The sequence below is a fragment of the Eptatretus burgeri genome, chromosome 13 (genome assembly GCF_056783735.1).
Source record: "Eptatretus burgeri isolate ZD-2024b chromosome 13, Ebu_testis_v1, whole genome shotgun sequence".
Taxonomy (NCBI): Eukaryota; Metazoa; Chordata; class Myxini; order Myxiniformes; family Myxinidae; genus Eptatretus; species Eptatretus burgeri.
The window spans coordinates 70339583-70358519 of NC_140973.1; the positions used below are offsets into that span (position 1 = coordinate 70339583).

Sequence of the window (18937 nt, forward strand, 5' to 3'; positions counted from 1 at the left end):
ATCCCCAGTCTTGTACAGTAACATCACACGAGAAAGCAAGTTACCAAGAGATATGGATAGTTTCTGGTCATCTGCAGCAAACAAAGCCAAACGAGAACAGCTCATGAAAGTATGGCTGATTGGCCACTTTACTGCAGAATCCGTAGATGTTCACATTGTAGTGAGTCGGATAGTGGGAGACGAAACCTCAACACAAACCCAGAAGATCAGGAATGGGATAGCAAGCCAACACCCAGAACTGGACTCGGACCATGAAGAGGCCGATATCCGTATCATCCCACATGCTCTTCATGACGTCACAAGTAATTGCACACGGATTGTAATTCTCTCTAGCGATACTGATGTGTTCGTAGTTGCAATGTATTTCTATCATATTTTCATTTTCTAGCAATTGGACTCCGTGAACTTTGGCTCAGAGGGGGAGTTGGAGAAAGGACAATATTTATCCCTCTCCATGTAATAGCTGACAAGGTTGGAAGACCAATGTGTGAAGTCCTTCCCGCGATGCATGCACTAACTGGCTGTGACATTACTAGCAAATTTGGCACGAAAGCTGCTGGTATCAAGGCAGAACCTGTTCTGTACCAAAAGGACTTTGGAAGGGCACAGACGAATGTGCAGGACTGTGTGCACAATGCCGAGAAATACCTGGTCCAAGTGTTAAAAGGAGGAAATCATGCCATTGAAACGATGGATTGTTTATGTTACAACATGTACCATCACAGAAAGTCGATGACAATTATTGACCTTCCCCCAACCAGCTATGCTACGGAAGGTCATATTCATAGGGCATTCTATATGACCTATATGCAAGTCAATTGTTTCGGAGATTTTTCGCTAAACCCACAAGACTATGGGTTTATGATGGAAAACGAATGTCTCGTACCAATGAAATACCATCGTAATTTGCCTGAAGAAGTAGCTTTAAAATGTAACTGTGTGAAATGTGCCACTCGCTTCTGTCCTTGTAGACAAAGAAAAGTTCGATGCTGCATATTCTGTAAATGCCAGGCAAACAATCAGAGCAGCCAATGCAAAAACCCTAACGGGTTATTCCAACGAAGTAGGCATGGTTTGTGAAAATTATAAGCAACGTAATCGTCGGAGGTTTGATGCCCACTGCATCCCAAACTTATCGAGTTATTTAAACAGTTTTGGATTCATGAATAACGTGTACTGCATTGTGCATGGTAAATAACGGTGCTCAGGATTTATTAGTATAAATTTAAATGTTACTAAAGTCTCATTCAATGTAAAACACGTTTCTTATTTATTCTACGTATAGTCGTGAGGGGGGGTCCTGTGTGCAATCATACGTCCCCTAATTTCGACTCTTGATCCTCGTAGGGGACCTGTGTCCTGGTCAATTACAGCCCCTGCACTGGAATTAACAATTATCCATTGTTGCTTCTGCAAATTGATTGATCTGAGTGAAATCCTGACCCCTAAAACCCATATTAGCACACAAATTTATTTTTCACGCTCAATTCTGAACCTTGACAGGCAAGATGAAAGGGCACGGCGGCCATATTGGTGGCCATTTTGGATTTCACCGTTATCCCGTACTTTTTTAACCCTGCAAATGATTTTTAATGGATTCCTTGACCCCAAAAACCTCGGTAAAGACACGAAGTTTATCACTCTAGGACAATTCCACATGGAGTTATACTGGTTATAATGATGCGGCGGCCATCTTGGACGCCATCTTGAATTACACCTTTCTGTCCCACATCTGGAATGTCTACCCAAGTTTTTTTCAATCTCCTAGGGATCCCCTACAAGGATCAAGAGTCAAAATTAGGGGACATATGATTGCACACAGCCCCCCCCCCTCAGCCCCCAGACTAAAACCACCGATTCCTCTCCCTCCTCCAGCATTGCACATTCACTATCCTCATATAAGATCCGTACCTTTGTGATAATTTTGCTCAAGATTCCAAAGACTTTCTTGTTTCACGGAGTCAAAGACTTTTTCAAAGTCCACAAAAGTAATGTATGGAGTTGCCTGCCACTCTGCTACCTGCTCAATTATGTTGCACAAAATAAAGATTTGCTTAACTGTGTTTCTTCCTCTTCTAAAGCCTGCATGCTCATCCCTCAACTTGTTGTCAACTCCATCTCTAATTCTATCAGCACTCTGCCAAATACTTTAATTGGAACTGATGTTAAAGTAATTCCTCTCCAATTTCCACATTCTGTAAGATCGCCTTTCATTGGTATTTTGACAACTAAACCCTGCTTCACACTTTAGGTATTTCCTCTTTGTCCCAAATTGCTGTAAACAAGTTGTCAAGCCATTCCACTGTTGTGTGTATGTCCGCTTTCAATAATTCCGCTGTAATTCCATCCTTGCCTCCAGATTTACCGTTCTTCATCTTCTTTATTGCTGTTCTAATTTCTGTTTATGATATACGACTTGTGCCAATTTCTTCGAAAACAGGATCACACTCCTCTTCTGTTATGAGATCATCAGGTATTGGTCGATTTAAGATGTCTTAAAAATATTCTCTGCATCTTTCTTTCTTGGCAGTTTCTTCTGTTTGTAGATTTCCGGTCTTATCTTTAACTGCATTCAGTTTTGCTTCTTTCATTACTGAGGGTCTTTGTAATCACGTAGAGCTCTTTCACCTGCTGCTTTTCCAGCTGTCATAGCAAGGTCATCTGCCCATTTTCTCTTGTCTCTTCTAATGCTATTCTTAACTTTTTTATCCTTCTTCCTGAATTCTGTTTTCAGGATCTCTGATTCCATTTGACTTTGCCTGTTCTACATTGCTCTTCAATCTTCTTCTCTCCTCAACTCGCTCCCAAGACTCCTTACTGATCCAAGGCTTTTGACCTCTCTTTATATAACCGAGCACTTCTTTTGCAGTTTCACTGCATGCTTTCTCAAAATTTTGCCACTTTCTCTCCACCATATCCTGCAATTCCTTATGCTCTTGTAGCACATTATACTTGTTTCTTATCTTTAATGAGAACTGTGTTTTGATAGCTGGTTGTTGCAGTTTGATCGTATCACATTTCTTTCTGTTCCCCTTGGCCATTTGCTTTCTTGTTATTTACCTCTGCTACCAAAGGTGAAGGAGGTTGTTTTCACCCCTCTCTGTCTGTTTGTTACTTGGTGAAAACATTTTTTTGCCAAGTATGTTGGTCTGTCGCGTTTGTCTGTCTGTCTCACGATTTTTGGCCACAATTTTCAAGCAATCATTCTGAGTTTTTGCATGTGTGTATAGTTGACCGGCCAAGGACAGCAACACTTAATCTTGGTGAAGATCCGAATCCGGATCCGGCTACTAGAATTTTAAAATAATTCTTCACCATTGAGAGATAGGGCCAAAAACGATACAAAGCACGATATCTCAAGAAGTTGACGGATTAGGACGAAACTTGGTGGACAAGGTGTGTGACAAGGAAGAATTGATTCAATTTTGGTGAAGATCCGGAAAAAAAATTTCAGCGATTCTTCACCATTGAGAAATAGGACTAAACTAACATCACAATTTCTGAAAAAGTTGTGGACGGCTTTGGATGAAACTTGGACAGATTGGATGTGTGACAAGGACGAATTGATTTGATTTTGGTAAAGATCTGAATCCAGATCTGAATACGAGATTTCTTTAATTTTTTTTTTTTAATGATCCTTCACAATTGAGAGATGGGGCCAAAAACGATATAAATGTAGCATATTTCAAAAATGTATTGGGCCGAAAATGTTCTCGTGGATCAGTCATTACGGGGTGGAGGTATGCGCTCTACCGAGTGCCCTTGCAGTTTCAATTTGATTTTAGTTCGCACTGGTTGGTGGTCTCTTGCAACATCTGCACCCCTCATGACTTGAGTGTCCATTATTGATGTCCTCCGATGTTGTTTGCTTACCATCACATGGTTTATCTGGTTCTTTGCCTTTCCTCCTGGGGAGGCCCATGTTTGCTCATGCATCCATCTTTTGTGGGAAAATGGTGCCTGTTATTACAAGGTTATTAAGTCCACAAAATTTGACAAGCTTTTCTCCATTTTCATTTCTATCACCCAGTCCATGACTTCCGATGACCCTCTCATATCCCTCGTTGCTACCTCCCACTTTGGCATTGAGATTACCCATTATTATCAATGTTATGTTTGTATACCCCATTCACCACTAATTGTAATTGCTCATGGAAGCTTTGTCTTCCTCACTTGCATCGTTGGTAGGTGAATATTCTTGAATCACAGAAAGCTTCACATATTTAGAGAAGAATCTGGCATATATTATCATTTCATTCATCTGTTTCCATTTAGTTGTTCCTCGATCATAAACTGATCACAAACTGATAAAACAGACGGACATGAATCAATTGCTTCACCCCACTCTTTGCTTTGTGTACGCGGGGAATTAAAGAGGAACACAAACGCAAAAAAAAACATTTCTGAAAACCATTGAAAATTATGAAGCAGTCTAATTTTAAGGGAAAAAATGTTTTTGAATTTTTTTTTGCCAAACACAAAGTGTCAAAAAAAGCCCAAGAGTGTCTAATTTCGATTTCACACCAGTGATGTCAAATCTGGAAGCCATATTGATCCTGTCGATGGTAAACGCATCTTTGGGTTTCCTTCCTTTTTGTGTACGTATGTTGTTTGCGGTGCCGAACCCAGCCCATTCTCTAATGACTGCAATCCAAGGTTTGCACTTCATGAATATGAACGATCGTACCAGTCGACTACCAATCAATTGGATCTTGGTCAGTTGGGGTCTGTGACTTCTGAATGGAATTGCAGTGACCACATCAACAGCGTAACGTATTTAAAACATGCATTTCAAATGAACAGATACAAAATGAAATGAGTAAGTTCACCATTACATACAACGCAATGTCCAACGATTCCCGCGTCGACTTGTTTCCGCACAGTGTCTCTGTTCTGCCGGCTCAACTCACGCGCGTTTCACCTCATTAGCCAGAGCTGTTGAACAATTGACTCTTGTCGTGTTGTTCTCTCTCATACTCTGGCCCATCCAAAATGTTTGAACAGCTCAAAGTAATGCTTTCCCGATACACAATCTTAATGAGTTTTAAATCAACCTGATTACAATCGGCACCAAGTGTTAACCACTCTGGACATAAACACCTCGTTCACTCATCAGAGTTAAATTGAGCATGCAGACGATCAAAACACACTTCTTGTCATGTCACCCGTCTCGCTATACCTCCCTCTCGCGAGTTTATATAGTATCACAGAACGATCTCGTGTCTTCCAGTTACTGCGATTCTCGTCCATACAGGAAGTTTCATCTGAGAACATCACAACATCTTCACAAATCTCACCAGGCAGTTTACAATGCAATACTGCCCACTACAGTCAAAATTAGCTCATTACATAAAGCAGTTTATATTATAAATTACCGATCCGTGCTAAACAAAACTTATAACATGTAACCATCAATTTTAATCGTTAATTTACAGGCATTTCCTAATGCTTACTCACAAATACCTCAACATCTAGATTTTAACTGACAGATCCGTACGCTGGTTTAACATCGATCTCGGATTTAGACACAAATTCCAACGTCGACAGCAACTCTGATGGTTATCAGAATATTGAAAGTGATCATTGGGATTTTGAAGGAACAGTTGGAGACAAAATGAGTGATGGAAATGCTTTTGGGGGAATTGTGGAGCCAAATAGTTTTGAGCCTTGTGCGAGGGATTCAGAGGAAGAAGGCTGAAATGTTAGTGAAGATGAAAAAGCTGGTCGTTTGTTAACTTTAGCTCAGTAGGATCTAATTTTCCGTTTAATTGACGGTTTACAAGTGAGGAATTTTGTACCAATTGATAAATCGGTTTGCTGCATATGTTACTCGAGCAGAAATACCCGTTCTCACTCGACAGGTCAGGTCAGGTATGGGAGCATGTGCCAGAACAGCGCATCGCTGCGTCCAATTTCCGCCGGTACTCCAGGGGCCTCCGTCTGGCCATCCCCCAGGCAGATGCCAGGCCCATCCCCATCTCCTTGAGATGATGGTCAAGCTGCTGCAACCACGAGGCACATGGTCGGCCCATTGGCCTCCTCCACTCATGAGACTCCCTCACTGAGAGAATCTGGTGAGCAGGATCAGCGTCAGGAAAACGAGCCACATGTCCATACAGCCGCAACTGACGCTCACGGACGATGCAGGTAACAAATCTCATCCCGAGTCTCTCTCAGCAACCGCTCGTTGGACACAAAATCCGACCAGCGATAGCCAAGGATTCTCCGAAGAGACCTGATACCAAAGGAATTAAGTCTCCATCTCAGATCCTTGGTCAGAGTCCAAGTCTCGCATCCATAGAGCAAGACTGGAAGTACCAAGGACCTGAAGACTCGGACTTTCGTCCTCCCGCACAGGTACCGGCAGCGCCACACCCAATGATCCAGTGAATCCATGACTCCCCAGGCCCGACCCAGACATCTATTGACCTCTGACTCACAGCCAGCAGAGACATGAATATCACTGCCAAGGTAAGTGAATCTCTCCATGACCTCAACATCCTCACCACAAACAGACACAGACAGGACAGCAGCATCCAAGATGTCACCGAAAGCCTGGATCTTAGTTTTGACCCAAGAAACCCGTAATCCCAGCGGCTCCGACTCCTCATTCAGCACCTCGAGGGCCCCCAAGAGGATGTCTAAAGTCTCCGCAAGGATGACTGCATCGTCTGCAAAATCAAGGTCCGAGATCTTGACATTCCCAAACGATGCACCACAGCTTGATCTCAACGACATCCTCCCTAAAATAGAGTCCATAAAAGTGCTGAAAAGTGTGGGTGCCAGTACACACCCCTGACGAACTCCAGTAACTACTGGAAATAAGTCAGAGATGGTACCACCACACTTCACAGCACTCTCAGTACCAGAGTAGAGTTCAGAAATCAGATCGATCAGTTTTGGTGGCACCCCACGAAGACCAAGAATCCTCCAGAGGACATCCCGATTCACTGAATCAAACACTTTACAGAGATCAACATAGGCTGTAAGCAGCCCCTGCTGAAACTCTCGTCTGCGTTCGGTGAGGACACGAAGAGCAAGGATATGGTCAATCGTTGACCTCTTTGGTGTAAAGCCTGACTGCTCTGGACGCTGGTGCTCAAGCAGATGGTGGCGAACCCTATCGAGAATTATCCGAGCAAAGACCTTGCCTGGCACTGAGAGCAGCGTCACCCCTCGGTAGTTGTTGCAGTCTTGGCGATCACCCTTCCCTTTCCAGAGAGGAACAACAAGGCCCCTCTTCCAATCAGTTGGGATGATGCCTGTGTTCCAGGCAGAGCACAAAACTGCATGCAACGACACGAGTGCATTTCCACCAGCCTTGAGAAGTTAAGCATGGATGCCACAGATCCCTGGAGCTTTGCCCCGTTTCAACCGGTTCACAGCAGCCCGTGTTTCTACAAGCGAAGGTGGACAACAGTTGATTCGAGGGTCAGCAATTGTAACACCCTTGATGTCCAAATCGACAGCTGGGGGATCAGCCTGGTACAACCGCTCAAAGTATCCTGCCCAGCGGGCCTTCACTTCAGACTCCTCTGTCAAGAGCCTACCACTCTCTGCTCAAACTGCAGTGCTCCGAGGGATGGGCTTGGATGAACGCAATGCGCGAATTCCCCTGTAAGCGGGACGAGAATCACCTGTCCACAGGTGATGCTCTACCCCCTCACAGATTCCTCGCACATAGGCCTCCTTGTCCACCCTCAGAGCACGTACAGTTTTTCACCTCAGCTCCCTGAACAGCTCAGCTCTGCCATTCAGCCTGGCCCTGCGACTCTGGTCAATGGTATCCAGTGTCCCTTAAGAGACAAAATTCTTCTTTGCCCTACGGTGAGTTCCAAGAATCCACCGGCAACATCAAGGACGGTGGTCTTGAAGGCACTCCACAACTCTTCAGGACCCCCCAAAGCACCCAGACCCCCCCCCCCCCCAAGTGTCCCCAAGCCTGTTCGCAAACTCCTCAGCTACTCGCTCATCCCTGAGCTTGCCAACATCCAGCCTAGGCTGGGAAGCTTCCATTCTCCAGGATTTAAGGTGCAACTTTAGAGTTGCTACAACAAGCCTGTGGTCAGTATTGAGGAACTGAGCACTCCGGTGGACCCTGCAGTTCTGGATCATCCTCCAGCGACCGTCAATGAGGACATGGTCAATCTCCTTTGCCACACCCGCCAGCGTTGGAATACCAAGTCCAGCGATGAGCTTCTGGGCGCTGAAACCATGAACCAGCCACCCTAAGTCCATTACTTCTTGCAAAGTCAAGGAACTTAGTGCTATTCTGGTTCATAGTTCCTGACCCATGGGGACCAACACACATCTCATAACCATCCCTATCAGTTCCAGTCGATGCATTGAAATCCCCCAAGACTAGAAGTGTATCTCGTCTGGGGCACTGATCAACCACAGACTCGAGCGTGGCATAGAATGTGTCCTTCACGGTGAGATCACTCGCCTCAGTCGGAGCATAAACAGAGACCAGGGAAATGACACCCAAGGAGTGACGAATCCTTAGTCTCATAATACGCTTGTTGACCGGTGTTACCTCAATTATCATTGGGGTCAGCTTATTGGACACAGCTACAGCAACTCCTTGGGTATGGTAACCATCAGAGCGACCAGACCAATAGTAGGTGTAACCACCCACCATTATTTCGCCGCAATCAAGTCTCCGAACCTCAGAGAGAGCTGCAATCCCGATGTCCAAATGCTTGAGCTCAGATAACAGAGAGAGGTGATCATCCTCTCTTAGGGATAGGACATTCCAGGCACCCACCCGAAGGGACCGCCTCAGGTTGACCCAAGGAGACCGCCATCTGGTGGACGACACCTCAGCACCACTCTGACACACTCTCCCGCAATCTGACCCAGGGATGTTACCCCGTGGTTTCCCTCCTATCATCAAAGATTGGGGGTCCCGAAGGCTTTGCCCCAATCCCGTCATCCGGTGAGCTGCACTGCGAAGGGAAGCTGCACACGAGGTACTCCCACGGAGTGGGTTTTCAGATTTTTTTTTTGCGTTTTTGTGTTTTGCGGAATGAAGGGTTTTACGGTGGCCGGAGTGCAAATCCTGCCACCAACCTCCTAATAAAAAAGTAACCTAACTGCAGGAGGACGTCCGCAGACACAGTTGGGCACTAGATATGGATGGCCGTTGGCTCACAAGGAGCTCCTCCGCCCTTTGACAGGTTTTGTTTTTAATCCTGCTGGGTGTCCATATCCAAACACCCTCCTCACCAGAAAACCTGGTTCGGGAGACGGTTTAGTCGCCGACAACCCGACCATGGAACAGGTTAGTACAGGTTTACATGGTACCTGTAGCAGGTCACAGATCTACCCTGACCTGACTTAAACTCGACAGCACAGACAAAATGGGCACACTTGGACACCATGGACAAAATGGGTAACGAATGCTTTGTCTCACTATCGCATGCTAACCAGGTGTCTTGCATGTTACGGGATCGTCCCGTTTCATACTTTCCCGGGACGCCATTTTTGTCCGTGTCTGTGCTGTGTCCCACCGTCATGTCCGTGAGGTGTCGATGTCCCTCCCAAGTAGATAGGGGATTGTGGAGGGTAGAGAGGGTGTGTGGGATGGTGGTGGCTATTGTAGGATGATGGTTGATAGGGGATTGTGGAAGGGGGAGTGATGCTGGAAGTAGGTGGTGAAGTGGGAGAAAAGGGGGGGGGAGTGGGACCTGTGAACGTTTTAGCGTCCTCGGTCATGTCCTCTCGGAAGAGTATATGATGATACATACATACATACATACATACTTTCTCTCCACAACAAATAAATGTTGGTGAATTTGATTTTTTGGGGTTTGTTTGTTTATTTGTATGCTGGTCGAGGCTTGTATGAGAGCTAACACACAACGCACAGCAAGGGGGGGCATGAGACAAGAGGGGCGGGAATGGGAAGGACAAAACAGTGGGGAACAGAGACATTCGGAGATCTGTACAACGGAGAGGGATATGGTGGGTACAAGGGGTAAACAAGATGGACATTACAGGGACTTTCAGGAAGGAAAGCAGGGAATTTGTTTCAGGGACTTTCAGGAAGGAAAGCAGGGAATTTGAAGGAGGTGGGTTTGGAGTGGATTAACGGGGGTAGAAAAGATTGAGGATTTGGATGGGGAACGATCAGAGTTGGTGGCATTCACTGCACAAAACGTCCGTGTCCATATGACAGTAGCTGGGTAGAGATGGTGTTACAGTTTCGAGCGACGGCAGTTTCTTCCGCTTAATCATGGGGATAGCTTAATCGTGGGGATAGCATCATCTCTCAATGGCGGATAACCATAACATCTAGCCATCTCTGTTGTTCCTTCACAATTCTCTGTAACATGTTCCGAGTGCAAAAGCGAACATTTTGTTGGCCTGATCTGCATTCGAGTATTTTGGACAAACCTTGTCCAATTTCTGGCAAACTTCGGGTCTTTCAGCCATTGCTGTAGTATGAAATCATCTCGGTTTGTATTACTATACAAGCACCAAGGACGCATCGACTCGGCTTATTTGTGGAAAATCGAAAATTATTCACCGTTTGAGTTAAATCACTGTGATGTAACCTGGAGAGAGTAAGGATATGGCCGTCTACTTCCTGGTGCGACGTCGTGGCTAATCTGAAGAAGATGAGGAAGAAGAAGAAGAAAATTTCGACTTTTAATCACAAATTTCCCTAGTTTATAATTCGGAAATTGGAAAAATAAACATCATATCTAAATTGTAGGGTATCAAGGGATACATTAGCGTCAAGGTGGTCTGAGCATCTGGGTTCCCCTTAAATAACTGACAAGGTTTCAACCTTGTTCGGAACACAAAGCACATTCTCCTGTTGAGTGCATTTTATGTTAAATTCCTTCACGTTAATCTGCGGCGAGATCTCCACCATGAACGGTTCTTGTACAAGCTGTGGTGGTGGTTAAAGAGGTTTTACATGGGGCCATCGATGCAATATTAATGTGCATTGAATCAACTCAATCTCCAGCCTCACTGCTAAACTTCTGCCCTAAACTAAACTAAAATATGGAATGGCATCACTCCACATCTCAAACAAACAAACAAAAAAGAACAAGATCAAAAGAGTACCCTCCAGCGGGAAAGTTATGGGAACCGTCTTCTGGGATGCCGAGGGATGCATACTGGTTGATTTCCTGCCCAAAGAAAAACTGAAATGTGCACTTCGGGAAAAGCTCCCAATGAAAAAAGCTGTCATCTATCAACATGACAATGCTCGATCCCACACTGTGTATCTGACATTGGAGGAAATCTCAAAGAATGGCTGGGAAGTGCTCCCCTACAGTCATGACATGGCCCCTTTGGACTACCATCTGCTCGATCCCTTGAAATACCACATGAGAACCAGTACTATGAAAACAACAAGAAACAATCAAGATAGCTGTGCATAGCTCGCTGCGAAGTGTTGGAATGGACTTTCACCGCAGTGGGATTTTTAAGCTCGTGCAGCGCTGGCAGAAATGCATGGATTGTTCTGGAGATTTTGTTTAAAAGTCATATGTTATGTCCAGTTACGATTGACAACATCAATTTTCTTCCATATACCTTTGCTGTACTGTATTGTACAATCAACGTGCTCATGACTTTTGGTGTGGCCCTCGTACAAACAAGTTAAAGCAAAAATGGTCAAATTACTTTCTTAACTCAAACAAGTGTAGAATTTTATGTTGTTTCTTTTTTTTTTAATCAATATTAAACGAATAACATTCCCCCAAATAATTCCAAGAACTGCAAGAAGAATGAAAACTATGCACATTTTTATGTAGTCCTTCTTTAACCAATTAAAACAACAATCATTTTCTTCCTGTCAAAAGTATTCACGAATCACCTCCAAATTGTCTGTAAGTGTTGGGTCTTTCAAATACAGCGGGTACTCCAACTCAATCATCACCCTGGAAACAAATCTTCGCCCAGTCGATAAAGCCATCGACACAGACAAGGAGTAAAGCAATTCCAAGCTCTCCTCTCCCTGTAGTGATGGAAATAAAGAAGAAATGTATCACATCAGCTGTCAAAAAATATCAAATGTGGTTGTCCTGTTTGTCTTCCCATTTGAAGCTGTGCTCCTGGGTGCAAGGAACCCAGATTTAAACCGCATTCATGAGGTGTGTTTGCTCATTGACTAACATCTTTGTAATTTATGGAAAGGTGCTCCGATGTCGACCAATGTGAGTCCTACATGTGATTTACATAGAATCCCCTCAATGGGCCGAAGTTCATGATTATATACTGAAACGCAAAAGAAACTTCCCACCTTTTAAATCTTCAAATATCAACAATAACACTGCGTGTAGTAAATGTGTGAACTTATTTGTGGACAATAGTGTCCTCACTGTCAGACAAAACGGTCACGGATGGTCACTTGAACCTTCAATGGTCACTTCATAGCACAGCTGTTGAACAGCCGTTTTGACTGTCAGTGATTAGCCAAGGTGTATGGGATGATTTTAATGAGCTGCACGTGATGTCTTGATATTGGCTTTAAAAAGGCCAGTGCAATATGGGCATTCAATCAACATGCCACGATTGTCAAGGGATCAACGGCAGTGTGCCTTGGGCATACTGCAAGGCGGATTGAGCTACCGTGAGGTGGCACGTCGCCTTGGCTGTTCACACCAGACAATATCGGCCCTGGTGGACAGAGACACCCTCCACAACTCTGCAGATGACAGACCTCGATCAGGGAGGGCAAGAATCACCACTGCAAGGCAGGACAGGCAGATGGTCCCAAGTCAGATGGCTTCAGACATTGAGGACTGAGTGGGACAGAATCCAGCAGCAATCCATCCAAAGACTGGTAGGCAGTATGCGCCGACGATGCACTGCCTGTATCCAAAACAATGGTGGCCAGACACGCTATTGAAAGGGGACTGACATTGCACCCTGTGCTATTCTGTAGTGTAGAACAAACTTATGAAATGGTGTATCTTGGTCAAAAACTTGACATGTCATCAATAAAATGCCAATGTTTCAATTAGCAATTGTTGGTTTGTTTTATTTTGAACTGTGACAATTTTATTACATTTCAAACAAGTGGTGAGTTTCTTTTGCGTTTCAGTATATATTATATATATATATATATATATATATATATATATATATATATATATATATATATATATATATATATATATATATATACATATACATATACATATACATATACATATACATATACATATACGTGTGTACGTTTATATATTAATGTTTATATATTAATATATATATATATATATATACATATGTAAATACACACACACACACACACACACACACACACACACACACACACACACACACACACACACACACACACACACACACACACACACACACACACACACACACACACCTCACTTAACGTTCAAGATGCATTCCTGAAAAAGAGAGCGCGAAAAGAAAATTAGTATTTCCTTGTATAAAAGGTGTAATTGTACCATTGTTTTTATGGAGATGCATTCCCAACAGTGCTTATGTCTGAGGGATGAGCAGTATTTGAGGGTTTCAGCATGAATAATAACAGAAGGTAAATATAATATTTTATAAATACTGCAATAGAGATGGTAAACAGATTGGGGAATTCAAAAGCAACCTTATCCATCCATACATGTAAATATATTGTATTTATAAATACACAAATATATATTTAAGGAGGTGGAAGGGTGAGAAGGAAAACAGAATTTGAACTAGAGGGGGAGCACTCGGTAGAGTGCAAAACCTCCGCCGCCAATACTGCTGGGTCATTTAAGTGAACCTGATATCCTATTCATTGTAGGTCAAAACGGATCAGACTCAACTGAACCACGATTGAATAAACTAAACTAGATCAACGTGCATGTAGAAATGCCCAAAAAAAAAAAATAAAAATAAAAAAATCGAATTTTTTTTTTTTTTTTTAAGTTGCAAAATTTGTTTTTTTTTTCTCTCTAACAAAATTTTTTGAGGGGTTGGAAATCACTTAAAACATGTGGAAATGCAAAAAAAAAAAATTCAAATATTTTTCAAATAAAATGAAATTTTTTTGAAAAAAGTTGCAAAATTTTTTTTTTCCTCGAACAAATTTTTTTTTTTTGTTGAAAATCACTTAAAACATGTAGAAATGCAAAAACAAAAATTCAAATATTTTTTCAAAATGGCCGCCATAGCAGCCATATTGGACTTTGGGCCAAGTCCAAAATCTAATGGCATGATCCTTGGACCATACCCAACCCCCCCCCACCAAGTTTCATAGAAATCCGTCCAGGAGTTTTTCCGAAATTCTGTTCACAAACAAACAAACAAACAAACAAACAAACAGACAGGGGTGAAAACAGTAACCTCCGTCCATCTTCGATGGCGGAGGTTAACAAGGAATGGCCCAACATTGTGCAATTATGGAATAAAAGGCAGATGAAATGGTACACCTATCTAGCTAGTTGAAAAAGGAATATAAAAAGGGGGGGGGTCATTTTTGAGAGGTGAGGGGGGGGAGGAATTGGTCGGCATACCCTCTCAGAAAGCACAAGTTGAATCATTCTGTACAGGTAAATTGGCTCTGGGGGTATGTGGTACATCTTCACCACCTTCATGGCATCTTTGAAAGAGGAAGCGAGGTCTTTTTTCAAAATAAACATCACCAGAGTCTGTTTGGGTTGGTGGAGGAGGAGGTGGTAGTGGCAGAAAAACCATGAATAAGTCATGAAAAGGATTTAAACTAAACATCAGGAAACAAAATTGTCAATTGAATACTAATCTGCAGCCTCAACCTGATAAAATATGAAGGCAATACTGATGTACAAACGTTCTGGGACGTTTTCAAAAAAACCAGTGTTCGTACCTGTGTGTCCTGGTCCACAGCAAGGTTCAAGTTCCTCAAACCATAACCTCTGAGAAGTTCCTTAAGCTCCATAAATTGATAGCTCTCCTGCAGCAGTTTCACTCTGCATGAGGAGCCACAGGGAAAGTGCTATTAGATTTTATTACTAACATACAAGTCGAGTCTTGGATCCATTTTGTAAACTCACAGGCATCCAGCACAACTCAAAAACTGGTACAAAATTTCAACTTTCAGATGCAGGTGAAGATGGTGCAGAGAAACACATCAACATGTCCAGATGAGGTCACAAAACCTCAACAATGACTCATCATTTGCAAAATTAAAAATAAATCATATCAGGTTAAGTACTCAAAAAAGGAATACCAGGATGCTCAACTTTTACAATACTATGACCACTACCATCATGACCACCACATAAAGCCTGTTGCAATTTCTGATTTAACAATACTCAAAATAGGTTTTTGTTTAATTACAAGTTGTGGAACTAACTGTATTCTCTGTAAATTCGTATTTATATTTTTGGTTATAGCCTATTTGAACACATTCCAACAAATCAACTTGGAAAATAGATTTTTCTTTTTTATTTGCCTCAAAACACTAACCTGAATACAACCGACCTGAGTGTTAATCTATTCGTGAAAGCAAAGTGTGACATCTACTGGTGACAAGGAGAGAGAGAGAGATTGTGCAATCATAATATATGCAGAAGTGTGTGTGTGTGTGTGTGTGTGTGTGTGTGTGTGTGTGTGTGTGTGTGTGTGTGTGTGTGTGTGTGTGTGTGTGTGTGTGTGTGTGTGTGTGTGTGTGTGTGTGTGTGTGTGTGTCGGAATGAGTGGAAAACTGGTGGTTATTCTCGGGGGCGGGGGGGGGGGAGTACAGGGAGAGGTTTTCGCTGGAAAAAAAAAATTGCACCCATGTCCGAAGGAAGCAGTTCAGTTTGCCAGTTAAGACAGGTATGAAGCGAACATCCACACAGTTCAAATTGAATGAAATATTCCAGCAATCTCAGCAATTCTCATTTTGACAAAAGTCCTTCAGGCTAAAGTGGATTTGTAAAGAAAAGTGAGCAATAAGAAGCCACTCGAGATAAAATTTGCATACTTCGGGTGCTCCATGTGGAGATACTTCTGTACCAGTTGTTCCATGGCCTTACTCCAGGGCACCACAGCTTTTAGCATGATCTGCTGGACTGCATCTAACACCAGCTAGCAGGTTTGGAAGGAAGAAGCAACATTCAATGTGAAGGGTGGAAAGAAGAACTGGAAAGTGGAATTTAATGCAAATGCATCGATGAACATTCCTCTGCCCACGTTAGTCGAAAACCCATTGTTATGTTTGATCTCAATTAAAGCTCACATGAAAAAATTAAAGGTCACTTGAGGGAGAGAGAGAGAGAGGGGGAGGGGGGAGAGGGAGAGGGTCCATAGTTGCATCAACTTTGAATTACAGTCAATAGTTGCAAATGCCGAGTTTGGTCACAATTCCTTCAGAGGTTCACAACTTATCGTTTATCGTGATAACAAAAACCTGCTACTTTCAGCTAAAGGTCACCCGACCTTTGACCTTCACCCCCAAAATCTTCTCAGTTCATCTTTGCATCATAGTATTGACTGGTACCAAGTTTGGAAACAATCCCTTGAGTGGTTCATAAATTATCATGGTAACAAAATCTGCCACTTTCAGCTTAAGGTCACATGACCTTTGACCCTTTGAACACAAAACCAAATCAGTTAATTTTGTATCACAATACACATGTGCACCAAGTTTGGTTAAAAAAAAACAACAAAATCGTTTCAGTGGTTCACAAGTTATCGCAGTAATAAAAATTTGTCACAGACACATGGACATCCTGAAAACAATGCCTCCGGTGCCTTAAAAATTAAATACAGACAGACGCCGACATTCGGGGTTCCACTATTCGAGGACCCCGTGTATTCGTGGTTCATAAAATGTGACCTGCTCGACATTCATGGCCCTGTGCTTCGTGTATCTGTGGGGTTATTTTCGTGTTTTCGCGGCTTTTCACGGGCGCACTCGCAGTATTTTTGATTTCCCCTTATGAATCACGAACCGCCGGGAAGCTATCCCCATTTTTCCTGTTGAAACAATGCCCCAATATTCGGGCATTTGACATGGGCAGAAATCTTTCAGGAACGTATCCCCCACGAATGCCGGGGTCCAACAGTACTGCACAGTTCATGTATTTGAAATTACAGTAAGCCCTAAAATATCACGGGTAACAGTGTTCTGATTTCATTCGTGCTGAATATAATTTCGGCCAATCGCAGTTTTTGCGCAGCTGAAATGAGTCATTATTTGCGTCCGCAAGCACGATTACCTCTCATTACGAGCCTTTTATTGTTTCTCGCGCACCATTTATTGGAGTAATCAGACCAGCATACAGGAACGACGCTAAGTTTAATAATCAATCGTCATCGAACAATAAATGACATACGGAGATCCTGTAATACGAGATCTACAAGATCTAGTAGACAAACAGCAGTTAATAATACCGCTCAAACGCAAAATGATTGGCAAAATTAATCGTGCCAAAAAGGAGAGAAAGGCTATGACATTGTGTGAAAAAAATGGAGTTGGTAAATACGTTGGCAAGAAGTGAAAGTGCAGTATCTGTGGGCCGCCATAACCGGATAAATGAATAAACTGTGTGTAAACCCAAATCAAACATCCGGTCAAGGGTTTCTGCCAGAAAAGTGCAAAAAGGCTCATTCCAGTCCCGTGATCAGATAAGGTCAGGGATGGGAGCATGTGCCAGGGCAGCGCGTCGCTGTGTCCACTTTCCGCCTCCGACTGGCCATCCCCCAGGCAGATGCCCGGCCCATCCCCATCTTCTTGAGATGCTGATCAACCTGCTGCAACCACGAGGCACGTGGTCGGCCAATTGGCCGACTCCACTCACGAGGCTCCCTCGCTGAGAGAATTTGGTGAGCAGGATCAGCGTCAGGAAAACGAGCCACATGGCCATACAGCCGCAGCTGACGCTCAGACTGTGCAGGTAACAAATCTCATTTGAATCTCTCTCAACAACCGCTCGTTGGACACAAAGTCCGACCGCGATAGCCAAGTATTCTCCAAAGAGACGCGGTACCAAACGAATTAAGTCTCCATCTCAGATCAGAGGTCAGTCCAAGTCTCACATACACAGAGCAAGACTGGAAGCACCAAGGACCTCAAGACTCGGACTTTCGTCCTCCCGCACAGGTAACGGCAGCGCCACACCCCATAACCCAGTGAATCCATGACTCCCCAGACGTCACTGACCTCTGCCTCACAACATGCAGACATGAATATCACTGCCAAGGTAAGTGAATCTCTCCGTGACCTCAACATCCTCGCCACAAACAGGGACAGACAGGAAAGCAGCATCCAAGATGTCAATGAAAGGCTGGATCTGTTTTGACCAAGGAAACCCGTAATCCCAGCGGCTCCGACTCCTCATTCAGCACCTTGAGGGCCCCGAGAAGGATACCGAGAGTCTACGCAAAGATGACTGAATCATCTGCGAAATCAAGGTCAGATATCTTGACATTCCCAAACGATGCACCGCATGTGATCTCTCCGCCATCCTCCTCAGAATCCAGTATTTCCAAGCACTGAAAAGTGTGGGGGCCAATCACAGTTGATTGGAGGGTCAGCAATCAGGATTGGAACACCCCTGACATCCAACTCGACAGCTGGTGGATCACCCTGGTGTCGCCGCTCAAAGTAAGCCCAGCGGACCTCCACTTCAGACTCCTCTGTCAAGAGCCCACCACCCTCTGCTCTAACTGCAGTACACTGACGGACGGGCTTGGAGGAACGCAATGCGCGATTTCCCCAGAAAGCAGAACGAGAATCACTTGACCACAGGTGATGCACTACCCCCTCACAGATTCCTCGCACATAGGCCTCCTTATCCACCCTTAGTGCATGTCCAGTTTTTCAGCCTGGCCCTGAGACTCTGGTCAATGGTATCCAGTGTCCCTTGAGAAACAAAATTCTTCTTCACCCTTCGGTGAGTTCCAAGACATCAAAAGGCAACATCAAGGACGGTGATCTTGAAGACACTCCACAACTCTTCAGGATCCCCTAAAGCACCCAGACCCCCAAATC

General features: G+C 43.7%; 1 protein-coding gene across 2 annotated transcripts in view; it reads right to left on the bottom strand.

Moving 5' to 3' along the window:
* KNTC1 (kinetochore associated 1) overlaps window positions 1–18937 on the bottom strand; it is a 185212-nt gene that overhangs the window by 115673 nt on the left and 50602 nt on the right. For both annotated transcript variants that reach the window (XM_085852909.1, XM_085852910.1), the window contains exons 28-31: window positions 15926–16029; window positions 14825–14927; window positions 14496–14630; window positions 11837–11977 (exon numbers count right to left, since the gene is read on the bottom strand). In XM_085852909.1, the coding sequence (XP_085709035.1) occupies window positions 11837–11977; window positions 14496–14630; window positions 14825–14927; window positions 15926–16029 (483 nt within the window). The remainder of the gene's footprint in view (window positions 1–11836; window positions 11978–14495; window positions 14631–14824; window positions 14928–15925; window positions 16030–18937) is intronic.